Here is a 13639-nt window from a genome sequence, read left to right as displayed (position 1 = left end):
CCTCGTGTGGAGGCTGAAGAGGTCCAGGTGCCCTAGTCGCTCCTCGTAGGGCTTGGCCTGCAAGCCCTTAACCATACAAGTGGCCCTTCTCTGGACCCTCTCCAGGTTATCCGCATCTCTCTTGAAGTGCGGCGCCCAGAATTGCACGCAGTACTCCAAATGCAGTCTGACCAGCGCCCGGTAGAGGGGAAGTATCACCTCCTTGGCTCTGTTTGTCATGCATCTGCTGATGCATGATAAAGTGCAGTTAGCTTTTCTGATGACTTCATCACACTGCCGACTCATGTTCATCTTGGAGTCCACTAGGACTCCAAGATCCCTTTCCACTTCCACACTACCGAGCAGGTCATTTCCTAGGCAGTAGGTGTGCTGGACATTTTTCCTCCCCACGTACAGCACTTTGCATTTCTCCTTGTTAAATCACATTCTGTTGTTTTCTGCCCATTTGTCCAACCTGTCCAGGTCTGCCTGTAGATGTTCCCTGCCCTTCAGTGTGTCCACTTCTCCCCACAGTTTTGTATCAACCCCAAACTTGGACAGAGTACACTTCACTCCCTTGTCCAAGTCACTGATGAAGACACTGAAGAGTATCGGTCCAAGGACCGAGCCCTGCGGGACCCCACTGCCCACGTCCTTCCAAGTCGATACCGACCCATCCACCACGACTCTCTGGGTACGACCTTCTAGCCAATTTGCCACCCACCGGACTATGTAATCATCCAAGTCACAGCCTCTTAACTTGTTCACCGGTATGGGGTGGGATACCGTATCGAAGACCTTCCTGAAGTCTAAGCAGATGATGTCAACCCCTACTCCTGTGTCCAGGTGTTTTGTACCCTGGTCGTAAAAAGAGACTAGATTAGTCAGGCGTGATCTACCTGCTATGAACCCGTGCTGGTTTCCTCTCAGCATAATTTTTCCTGCTGGGCTCTCGCATATATGAGCCTTAATAATCTTTTCAAAGACTTTTTGATTACCCCAAAACTTCTCTGCCATTAGGGGGAATCTGTACTCTCATCTCCTCTGCTTTACCTTGTAGCGTGTTAAAGGGTAGTTTTGGTTTTGTGCCATGTAGTTGTGGTATTTGAGGTAGGAGGTGGAATCTGTGGGTAGATGGTTGCCTGAGGGACTAGACTTGATGACTCAGGAGATCTTTTACAGTGTTCTGTTCTTATGGTTCAAGGGCTTAAAGAATAAAAATAAAAATAAACCCTTACTGGGAATTAGAGTACCTTGTTTGAGGTTTGTAGGAAAATGCAATATTTTATTCTGTTACTTCAATTAAGAATCTACATTAAATTTTACACAGTATATAGCACGCATGTGGTGCCACTTAGAGACTCCTCACTGTTAGCATGGACTCAAGTGGCTCTTTAATTGTTGCTGTGAGGGTACAGAATCCTCACTGCCTAGCTGAAAATCTTCTACTTGTGAGCCATCAATGACAGCAATAAATCAGTTGACTGTCTCCACAGTGCCATCACTGAACAGCACAGGTAGCCCTGCTGCCCAATTAGGGTATGATTAAAAATTGCGCAGGACTGTGGTTAATTTCTGTCCTTTGGATTTGTGGGAGGGAGGAGGGGCAGGGAGAGGGGAGGACTGATTTATTTTTAAATTAAATTAAAAGTATATTACTGATTTGATTTATTGTCCAAAAAATACAAGCTCTTCGTAGCCACAAAAAAGGCAGCAACCATTCATTCCATTTTCAAATTTACTGAAAGAGCTGGATGCAGGAACAGAGTTAGGACCATGTGCAAATCAAGTTAGACAGACACTTGGCTGGAATGGTCTAGTCAGAGATCCTCCTGCCTTGTGAAGGGAGCTGGATAAGACTGTCTTGTGAGGTCCCTTCAAGCCCTACTTTCCTATGATTCTATGGTCGTAGCTGCCTCTACTTAGGTATTGTGACACTTAACATTTAGGTGCTTTGTCCCAGGAGGATGATCCAACCTGACAGGGGTTAGGCACCTGAGATCCCATACAGTAGGGCTGCCAACTGGTGCCTGCAAGGGGCCAGCATGTGACCTGTGGGCCATATGCAACTGCTTCTCCTGCCAAAATTGAACTGGATCTACAAAGTAGACAAAGTAAAACAAGGAGGCCTGGGGGTGTCCCAAGGGCAATCCAGATTTCCTGGTTACTTGCCTTCAGCTAGTCTATAGGAAATGCTAGGGCATAGTAGCGTCCCTGAACTCATGTTCCTCCTTGCAGCTTAAGCATCTGAGGCATCCCTCACCTTGTCCAGAAAGAAGGCAGGACAAAGTGGCACACAGCTAATTACCTCTCCTATTGTTGGCCACCTGCAAAGGGAGAGACTCATAAGACATTTGCTGGAAGTCTGAACAATGCATAAGAGGAGGAAACAGAAGGCATGTGATGAAAGAAATTATCATTTCCAAGAACTGCAGCAGTTCATTCTTGCTGGATACATGCGCAGCTCCAAAAGAGCCATTACAGTTTATTGTGGCAATGATGCACACACTGTATTGTGAAATCCCAAAGTAGTCACTGGCAGGTACAGTAATGGTTTCATAAACTTATACTGAGGTCCCAACAGTTCCTAAGGAGCTATCACGGCTGCAATGAAAATCTATCACCAACCTTGGTGTCTCATACACTTCAGTTTGAAACTCGTTTTCTTTTTGGCTTCATTGTCTTAAAATGTCACCATTAAAGAGCAGTTGTAGCAGAAAAACAGTTCCACAGAGCTTTATATGTATTCCGCCTCAATACTGCTGCAGCCCATTTATACAGTGCATGGTAAAAAACAAGTTTTTTATAACTGTCAGCTCAGCAACCTGATTTTGCATTGGCAATCATGCTGGGCTAAGTCTGCCTCTTAACCAGTTAGCAGAAATAAAGATTTTGGAACAGTTTATGCCTTGGTGAAAAAGAGCTATACTACCAGAGCTTAAATTTTCATTTACTACAGTGTTACCATAGTGCAGCTGACACATGTGATACACCCTCTTCTAACCTGCTCTAAGCTGCTTGTACTCTAACTCCCCATGTATTGTATAGGCAGCCTAGGCACTAACCCAAAACTACAGCTTCTCTTAGGGGATGTGTCCAACTTACATTTTGGGTCCATTCTAAGGAATCTAATATTGAAAGCTGGGATTCACAGTCACTTGAGCATCATTTTTGTGGACTAATCTCTGTGGGATTCCCACAATAAAATGAAGGATATACTAAGGTAGCAGATAACAAGAACATGGAATGTTTTATTTAAAATTTCCCTTGTTAATATTTTCCTGTTTGACACACTATACTAAAGAAAAAAACAAATGGGCTCCAAGCCAAACTGGATGCTATAATAAATAATAAGTGTATGCTTAGTACAATTATGCTGTAACTGCTGAAGGATTATAGTCTATTCAAGACAAAAAATGGATGACTGAGATATTCACAAAGCTTTATGTTTCATGATTCCTTAGCCTGGTACCCTGTATGGTCTATCTTGAAGTACTTATTATGTAATTGATGTTACTGTCCATTTCTTAGTTTGGATACTTTGGATACCATTCTAGCCTCCCTCCCTCCAAGATGTTTCTGTACCTGTCTCCTTGCTCATGTTAACCAATACAAATACTTATAACAATCCTTTTCCCCTTTTAAATAGTGTCTTCTATTTCTGTGAGTGAGCATTTCCTAGGCTTAAGCTAAAGTCTTGGCAATTATGCAACTAATGCATCACTTGTGATGATCTCTAAGCTTAGATATGCAATAAATCAAAGTTCCTTTCTGTCTAACCTCCGTGCAAGACAGGACTGGATAATGAGAGAGATTTCATCTGATAGAACAACAAATAAGCTATTCTGAAATCTTTCAGTCTCATATCATTATAGAAGAAGAAATGCACAGGGAGAGGTGCAGCAAAGGAGGGCAAACTATACACTAACTCATTATAGAAGGAAATAAAAAGAATGATGGACTCACTTTATCACTCAGCATGGAAAACAAATTCTCTCTACTTAAAACATCAATATTTTACATGAAGCTATTAAACTCTGATCCCAAACTTATTTGAGGCCCATAAAAGAGGTTTGGGGTTTTTTTCCCTAGAACATGCATTTTTGCAGCATATAAAATCATTAGGTTCTGAGGAGAGTTTAACAGACAGAAAAAGCTGAAAATCTCTAGTGATGGCTCTGGGGCCTTCATTAAGGGAAGAAGGACAGTTTCATAATGGAAGGGAATCATTACAAGGCAATTCCTGGTTTTGTCACAGATTTCATGTGTGACGCTAGATAAATCACTTAGGATGCCTGTACACAAGCCAGGAGGCTGCTCTGATGCACTGTATTTACAGCACATTGGAGCAGACTCAATCAAGTCTACTGGACTGTGGTAATTACCGCATTCCAGCCAGCCTCCATGTCTCGTGCATCAGCATCCCCACGCTTCAAAATGGCAGCTGGGGTGCTTGAACTAAAGCTCGTTCGACGACCAGTTTGAAGCGCAGGGACGCTGATACATAAGATACTCTGGGTGCTTTCATTAGAGAGGCTCTCGGAGCCCCCACAACTCCTGGCACACATGTAAAAATGCCCTTAATTCCTCTGGCCTCCAAACTCCCAACTGTAAAACCAGGATAATATTTCCTTTGCTCTGCCTATTTAGACCGTAAGTACTTTGGGCAATGATTCCGTCTTGCTATGTGTTTGCACAGTGTCTAGAATCAGTTAATGACTCTATAGACATTCCTATAATAGTAAAATTAATTCAACCTTTCTGGGACTTTTCTGTCAAAGATTTTCCTTATTACCTGTTCCTAGGAGGTGTGGATCATTTTGATGGTCTTCTCATACTCTTTAATTTTAAATGCATCCTCTTTTAAGGTTAAAAAAACGTCAGCAATGAACTACAAGCTCTAATTTTATTTCCTAATTGCACGCATGTATTTTTCTTAAGGGCCTTGATTCCAAAAGTCAATGAGAAATTAAACTCAGATTTAGGAAGTCTTTCAGTTTGGGTGCGGTTGGAACCTGTGCCTGTATTTCTTTGTATTTGTTTGAAATGGGTACTATTTGCAAAATTTGTTTTTGCATTCAGATTTGGATCAGACTCTCAGACTGTTCATGCCCAATACCACAAATTTAGATGGACTGACCAGTAAAAGGGAGATCTACTCGTGGCAGACTCTGATTTAACTCCATCAGCATTAATGAAAGTTATTCCATGGATTTCAATTAATGCTAGATCAGTTCCTACATCTCCCCCGTGGCTAAAATTTGCCTTGTGCAGAGGGTTCCCATGACAATTTAAGCCCATTTTTGAGACATCAAACAGGTGGTCAGTTTAGGGATAAATAAAAATATTTAGACTGTCATCTTGATTTAGATGGCAAAAACTAGTTTTTTATCTATAGAATTTCTAAGCACAAGAACTGGACTAGATGACATTGTGAGGTCCCTTCCAGCCCCACTTTCCTATGATCCCTTCCTATGAACTGCATTCTCTTCTGGCTCATGCTCCAAGAGACTTGCAAAATGATGTTCCAGTCATAATAACCATGCATGTCCCCCAACTGCCTTCCATACATGCCTTTTGTTAAGACTTGTGCAACTAGAGTGAAAGCAACAGGTGCAATGCGGCCTCAATTTACAGATGTAAGTTGGGTAAAATTTATGGTGTGTACAAATAGGACATGCAGATTATCCTAACTAAAGTACTGTTCCTGCAGAAACTTTCAGTATTGGCACTGATGCAGGAACAGAAAGACTTTCAGATATACACTGAGCTTGCGAGACTGGCAACTGCAGCAGCCATCCTTTTACTTGCAAACTGAGGAAATACATTATATAAACAGTAAGATGCACCTATGTCAACCCGGAGTTCTCCAGTGTGAGTTTTACAAAGTAGCTTGTCATTGCAGACATTAAAGCCTGGTACTTTGCTTACTGAAAACAATAGGAGACTTTTTCCTTGAAATTTGTTGCATCTAAATTTTCAAATTCTGCAGCTTGACCCCATCTCTAGAGATCTGGCTTAGTTTTATTTGCTTTGTTATTGTATCTATATGCAGCAGGCTATTTCATAACTATTAGATCTCCAGGGAGGCTTAGGGCTTTAGAACTGTCCTGTAGTCATTTAAAGTCATTTTTCCAGTGTCAAATTCAGAACACCTAGTTCATCCCGCAAAACACTTTTCACTTATACTTTAATCTCCCAAAGTTTCATTCTCATATTTCAGTCAAATACAAATCACAGTTCTTGGACTATTTTTTCCATAACAAAATATTTTTATGAAAGAAAATGCTACAGCTAGTTCAAGTTTAGTTCAACCTAATTTCTATGTTTAAGGTTTAAACAGAGTATTGGTGGATATGTTATTAAAGGAAAAATCTATAAAAAAATTCTGGTTTTGCAATTTTTTTTTTTCCCTTCATATTTAGGTGCAAAGCAGGATTGCCAGTTAAATGTGTGTAGCAACTGTTTACTGGAACAGATTATTATAAAGGCCAGCCCCGATGAAAATATTTCACATAAATTCAAAAAGGTATTCATGGAGAGCATAACTGCATTCTTGCTTAAAAAAATATGCATAATACTAGAAGCTAGCATACACTCAAGTCGTTCTCTTCGGCAGAATTCAACAAAAATCATGGGGCTATAGTATGCTGTGGGGGGAGGGTTGCTCTGTGTTGCATTTTATGTTTACTTTAGACATCTGCCATTAGCTCCCAAGCTACATAGTACGGTATGTAATTGGAACATTCCCTTTAAATAAGCTGAAACTGGAAAGAATAATTTAAGTATAGAACTGGAAAGAAAAAAAAAAGAACAGAGCAAAAATATATTATGACAAGCATAAATTCAACAGTAGACATTATAAAGCATTATAAAGTAGTGAGAGTTACTTTTCATCCAAGGGATCTACATTTGATAATAAGCAGATATTTTTCTCCTGGTTTGATTTCTGGTTATAAAGAAATTTTTCACCTTTAAAATTCTGTGATTTGAAACATACCTGTCACAATTAGATCCTACTCTGTTGATTAATTTTTCCATGGCTTCCTCAGTTTCTCTCAATTTTTCTTGTAGTTGGGTGAGTTCATAATCAGCTGCAAAACAAATAGGATCCCAAGAGCTATCACTAGAATCTTTGAAAACGTATTCCTGTTCTATTAACAAAGCTGGATTGTCTCAGCAAACAGTATATCCAGACAAACTAATTCAGAGGCAGCTAAGAGACACAAATAAGAGAGCCCCTAGGAATGTTCTCTTTCACTTCTCCAGGTATAACAGAAGGAGTAAAGAGAGTTCCCTAAGATACAGAAAAGGAACCGTCTCAGAATGGCTCACAAGCAACCACTGATATGCAGAGTGATTGGCTGATTATAAACGTCTTGGAGATTGAAATGATATGGCAAAAAATGTCACCCAATCATATGTTCTAATGGAAATGTAGTAATAGTCTAACCTATTGTGAAGTTACCTGTTCTCACTAAATTCACCAGATAAATTCTTGTGAACAAAGATTCAAAGTTACTGTATTTAACAGATTTTCTATGGCAGGGAGGACAGGGCCAAGCGACAGCTGCCTCCTGACAGGGGCTGGGAGATTGCTCCCTGCCCCTGGGAGCTGCCTGCTGCCAGGGCAGACTCCAGTGGTGGAGCACAGGCAGGGACAATGTTCGCCTGCTCCGGCAGCAGGCAGCTCTAACCCTGGCTCCCCAATGGGGGTGGGAGGGAGCAGGAGGCTTGGAAAGAGCTGCGGGGAGAGGGGCAGGTCTTAGCCCCCTGTCCTGATGTGCTTGTGGGGCAGCTAGCAGCAAGCCCCCAGATGGGCAGGGATTCTCCACCCAACTGGGGCTGGCTGCTACCTGCCCCACTGGCATCCAGCAGCACTTACATGTGTAGACACTCCCAGTGACCATGTCTACATGAGTGAGGGACTGCACAATTGTTACTGCACAGTCATTTAGTACTTGCTCATCCAAGTACTAAATGACTCGGCCGTAAGTGGCGTTACTGTGCAGTACCATCCCTGCATGGTTTTTTAGACGCTACTGCACAGCAGCAACAAGCTTGTTACTACTGTTCAGTAGTCTCGTCGTCACAGTTCATGCCCAGAGACGCTGTGGCACCATAGCAATGAGCTATAGTGCAGTTGCTCGCTGCTACTGCGATGTAGCATCTTGTATAGACATACACACTGATCCAGCAGAAGCCCAGACTGGGGTCTCATCAAGCAGCACACTGCTGAAACTCATACTGAAAAACAGCTGCTGCTTTGAGGCACTTACAAACTGATTCGGCAAAGAATGTGTTTAACTTTATGCACCACTGACTTCAATTGTTTCATGACATCAGGCTAAACAGTTGGGAAGAGAAACTGAAGTGGAGAGTAGGGAAGTCACTTCTGAAAGGTTGCAAAGCATGTTAATATTAGAGAAAGAACAGAAGTCTCCTGATTCCCAGTCCAATGATCTATCCACTAACCCATACTGTCTGCACTTCCCAAGTGATAGATACTTAGGAGTACAGATAGAGGCATAAAAACATAGTTGACTGGTATCATTTGTTTTCCATCACTAATTTTGTGATCCTGTAAAATACTGCAGTAAATATTTGGCTCCTTGAAACATAATTCTTCTAACCAAGTATTGTAAAAATTATTTTTATCTCTAATTTTTATAATTAGCTGTATTTATTTCACAAAATTGCTGTGCATGTGTGTGTAGATCTGTGGTTCTCAACCTTTTTAAAGTCAAGGCATCCCTCTGAAAAAGCCAGCTCTTACTTTTCACTCATTTTTTTGACTACAGAAAAATACTAGAGCAATTCTTCTGTTGCAAACAACTCAGACAGACCACAGCAGGTCAGAAATGTTTCTAACACTATGAATCCCGGTTTGAAATATTTGGGTTCATCTTGCAAATCATGTTTACACACCTCACAGTGATGACATTATATGACACCCGGCAACACTAATGAAAGTATCTCAAGGCACCCTAGCTGAGAATCAGTGATACAGATAATAAAATGTATAGTACTGTACACAAGACCTGCATGATATTACCAGACATGTATATTTATGTCAAAATTATTACACTTATGCTAAGGAAAACATGACATGACTCTACTGATGGTACTCTCTTTTAATACACTAGTTATATTTTCTCTGAGAATCTAGCCAACAAAACAATGCATGTAAATAGTGCTTTTATAATAATAACTATTTGTCTGAACTTTAAAACTAACAAATTAATTTGTGTAATTACAGCCTAGAAATAGACAGACTTATTATGTCATTGGTACAATTTCCATCAATCATAGAAAAAAAAAAGACAGTAATGGGCGAGAGAAAAAAACGGTTGCCCAATTTCTTTATAATCCAGATATCACCTTTTAGCAATCCAAGATGTGAGAATGGAAAGAAAGAATGCAACAGAGAACATAGTAACAGTTCAGTATATGCAAATGCAGAAAAAGATCCCCATCTAAGAGCACTTAAAAAATTTCGTAATCTAAAATTTCGTATTGCAGCCACATCCCAAATTAATTTTTAATCACCTGATATCTTTGGCCTTTTGTTATTTAGTGAAGCTGATTCAGTGAAAGTCAATAGAAACACTCATCACTTTCAGTGGGCTTTGTTTCAGGCCCCTATTCTGCAGACTTGTTAGTTAAGGTTTGTTCAGTGCTTTGAAGGAATAAAGTGCTAATTATTATTACTGCTTACTGGAGACCTAAATCATAGAGTTAATTTCTTTATAGGTTTGACTGGATTCACAAGTGATGAATTTAAAGACCAATTAAATTATTATCTTGCCCTAGTGAAAAACCTTTTACCCTCCAATCCTGCAATTCATGGAGTCACACCTACATGCAATAAATTGCAGGAGTGGAGCATTATATTCTATAGGTCTACTTTAGTGTGAGATGAGCTGAAGAGTTTGTCCTTGTACAATCTGTATTGTGTGCCTTTCTCTGTAGATGGGGTGTTATTTGTACTAGTTATGAGTACTGGTGATTTAAAAAAAGTTTTTAAAAAATCCAATACCCTCAAAAAAGAGAGAAGTATAGGCTCTCCTTGTACTGTTTTATATTGTTCTCAAAATGTACACACTTCACCTGTTATTGCAAAGAAATCAATCCACTAAATGGTTTTATTATGCACATTCATTTAGTTGGAAAGTGATGTTACAGTACCTGTTTTACCACAGAGCTGATTTATCCAACAGCAACAGAGAAGCTATTGCTTGCTGTCATATTACACAGAAAAGCAATTTTGGTGCGTCCAGAAGACAGAGAGACAGGTCTGAATATCTGAAGAGTAAGCAGTGAAGTGGGTCATTTCTAATCATCTTGGAAATAATACTTACTGATTTTCCTATTCATGTTTCCAGGTATAGTAGAAGGACATTTCCGCTCCCCTGTAGTGGTTTTTCCCTTGGAAGAGAGCTGATAAGTGGAAAAAATGACTATTGTAGGAGTTATAGCAAGAGCAGTACAGAAGTCCCAAAGAGATTAAAGCAAAGAAAGAGACAGAAATTAAAATTATACTAGAAACCATCCACTGAAAAGCACAAGAGAAAAAATAAAACATGACTGCAAAGAAACCTAGAAATCTAGATTATCAAAACTACCATCAGATCTTCATAACAAAGGACATTTTAAAGAAAAATGAAATATCACCTGATAAAATGTCATATTTACATTTAAAATATTTGTTGCAAGTGGCCTCTGTTTCAAGTGGCCTGAATTGTGTGCACATAGCACACACACACAAAGGGTTTATGACTTAGGTAACTACTGGCTAGAGTAAAAAGTATCTATTCCATTTCTCTCTCTCTATAGCAAAAATGTTCTGCCATTTATTTACTTCTCTGCCTTTGTATTCTCACTCCAACAGACCCACACACAGATGCCAGGAGTTTCTACTAAAAAGCTCTAACCTCTCCATGTACTGCATCTCCTCTGTATGCTCTGTAAACACAGTGGATGCTCTTTAACTGCTTAAGCAGCCCAGCCAACATATCTTATTCCTGGCTTGCAGCAGCACTTCTGCTTCTCCTGTCATAGGACTTTTCTGAGCACAGACTGACAATCATTCAGAGTCACAGTTTGGTGCCAGGTTCCATTGTTGCTCTAGGAGGAGAGGCAATCTACAAAAGCTGCCACAAACTAGCCTCCCTCCCCTGCTGCTTGGTATATTGAAGTATTGTAATCAAGGCAGCAAACACTCTGGATAGCGCACATAGCCCTGTCAGTACCATTTCAATCCATTCAGGAAAAACAGCAGCAGCTCTGAATGGTTGCTCTCCTATCCCCCTACACTAACAGGTGATGTATCCCCAATAAGATATGTAGCATGAGCCAAAATAAAACCCATTTGAAGTTTATACGGGCAAATATTAGGTCTTTTTGAGACGTGGATATCCATAACAAGTTCTAATGGCTTAAACCATGTTTAAGCTGCCTTTTTAAACCTGAATTTCAAGCCAGATTCTTAGCTAAGGTGGCTCCATTGAAGTCAATGAGGCTTCACTGATTTATGCCACTAAAGTTGTATTCCTTTCATTCTTAGAGGGATTTAATATTTTTCCTTAACCTTTGAGAAGGAGAAATGATGTGATCTACTTTCACATGCCCTTTCTCCAGCAAAAGAATGGCTCTCTAAAAAAAAAAAAAAAAAATTCTTCTGGAAATCTTAAAAGTGAAAGGATTAAAACCAGATATTACATTGGGACGTACGCTACAGTCTTAATGAGAGTGCCATTGCAACAACTACCAAATGCAACACAGCCATCTTTTACTGTCCCATTAATTTACTCATTGAAGACGGGTTGAAATAAAAATATTTTTGCCAAAACGATTTTTAAGTCAGCTCCAAAGTTAATATTTTCTTGTGATTTAATCAGAGTAAACACCCTGAAAAATGGATCCATCCTTCTTACCTTAAACAGAATATACAAGATGTATAGAAAGATTCCAAATCCATAAATAGGTATGATCTGTCCCACCAGGCCTCTTCCGCTGCTGCTGCCGCCGCCGCCTCCTCCTCCACCCCCACTTGCCTTGGCCTTGGCAACTGCTTCTGCAAGATGAGACCTTGGAAAATGGCCTCCAGACCTGCCATCTGGGGCTACCTGGTGAGGCATCATTGGTGGAAACCGGTCTGTTTTCCCTGAAAAAAAAACACCCCAAACCACAAAGTAGTGTTTGTTTTTTCCCCCTCTCTGTAAGTATCATGAAATACTCAAGGCTGGATTCATTTGTATCATATTGCCCCCAAGAACCATAGCCCCCCCCCCATTAAGGTGTGCTGAACATGTTATAATTGTGGACACTGTAATTTAGGATGGGCAGCTCCATCAAACACTTGGGCAAATACAGTTTCTCTTCTCATTTCACAGAAGTGGAAAAGAAGGTAAGGAGGTTAACACAGACTTGAGTGTTTGCCTTAGGCAAGGCGGTCCAATTTTGGCACAGCTGGGGACTGCGCACGAAATGTACAGAACATATGCTGTGCAAGCAGGCTCCAGGGATCCCCCCTGCCTTCTAGGTTCCCTCTACACCAGCAGTTCCCAAACTCTGGCAGTTTGCGCACCACCAGTTTAAAACAATGCAGCCTTAAGCACCGCCAGCTAATTTCCCGTTCCACCTTCAGTACCACCAGCAATTTTTCGGTTATCTAAAGTGATTATATGGAGACTAGACGGTCACCTCACTGTGACCCCCAGTTGTCTTTCCTGCTTGGTGCAGGGGGCTGGACCCGACGATCTTCCGAGGTCCCTTCGGGCCTCACAATCTATGAATAATAAATCAGTTAACGGGTACCACGGACAGGTCGTCGGTGTACCACTGGTGGTACCATACCACAGATTGGGAACCGCTGCCCTACACCGGGTGAGCCACCTGGCCAGTGCACAGGCCCCTCCGTGCAGGCAGCGGGGGCAGCATGCGGCCCCCAGGCCTCCCCTGCCACACAGCGGCCTGTCGGCCACCGCCTCCAGCTGAGCGCCCCAGAGCCCGCGGGAGCCCCCCTCAACGGGGATTGGGGGGGGGGGTTCTGTGCCTCAAAGAGCTGCGACCCGCGCCTGAGGCGGGCCTGAACCTTCACCACAATTTGGGCACGCTGGTGCAAGGCGCCGCACTGCTCTGTGCTCACACGCACCTTGCACGAGCAGCGGCCCGGACTGGCGGCGGGAAGGGCGCGAGGGGGCTCACCTGGTGCCGGACCAGCGCCGACCTGCTTCCTCCCGGCGGGGCTCGGGGCAGCGATGGGCTCCGCGATCCGCCTGTCGCCGCGCGGCACCGCCTCTTCCGGGGCAGGGCTGCGTGAGGTGTCTGCCGCCGGCTCGGGGGAGGGGAGCGCCCCGCACCCCCGGGAAGAAGCAAAACCCCGAAAAGAGTTTAAGATGGCACGTTGTTCCGTTGATTTTGCTTCGTAAAATGCTCTCACACCGGTTTGTCCTGTTCCGTTTATTTTGCTCCGTTGAACGAATTCACATTCACAGCTTTTGCTGGCTCTGCACATCAGTCCGACTGTTTTGCTGTTACATGGATTCACGGTCAGCTTTCCGCTCGCGTTCGTGTTGCTCCGTTATAGTGATTCATAGTTATAGAAGTCATAGGCGTTAGGGCTGGAAGGGACCTCGCAGGATCATCCGCTCCAGCC

At 42.0% G+C, this 13639-nt stretch overlaps 1 protein-coding gene across 2 annotated transcripts in view; it reads right to left on the bottom strand.

Moving 5' to 3' along the window:
* The window catches only part of RIC3 (RIC3 acetylcholine receptor chaperone), a 19512-nt gene extending 6246 nt beyond the window's left edge, over positions 1-13266 (bottom strand). Inside the window, exons 1-4 of one of the 2 annotated variants that reach the window (XM_025197415.1) lie at positions 13189-13266; positions 11916-12145; positions 10341-10419; positions 6980-7073 (exon numbers count right to left, since the gene is read on the bottom strand). In XM_025197415.1, the coding sequence (XP_025053200.1) occupies positions 6980-7073; positions 10341-10419; positions 11916-12122 (380 nt within the window). In that variant the 5' untranslated portion in view covers positions 12123-12145; positions 13189-13266. Of the gene's footprint in view, positions 1-6979; positions 7074-10340; positions 10420-11915; positions 12146-13135 lie in introns of both variants that reach the window. The other variant, XM_014517216.2, reaches the window with a different exon arrangement.
* Positions 13267-13639: the final 373 nt, after the last annotated feature.

The sequence above is a fragment of the Alligator sinensis genome, unplaced genomic scaffold, assembly GCF_000455745.1.
Source record: "Alligator sinensis unplaced genomic scaffold, ASM45574v1 scaffold502_1, whole genome shotgun sequence".
NCBI lineage: Eukaryota > Metazoa > Chordata > Crocodylia > Alligatoridae > Alligator > Alligator sinensis.
The sequence above is the reverse complement of the archived record's forward strand: the minus strand, read 5'-3'. Positions and strand labels throughout refer to the sequence as shown.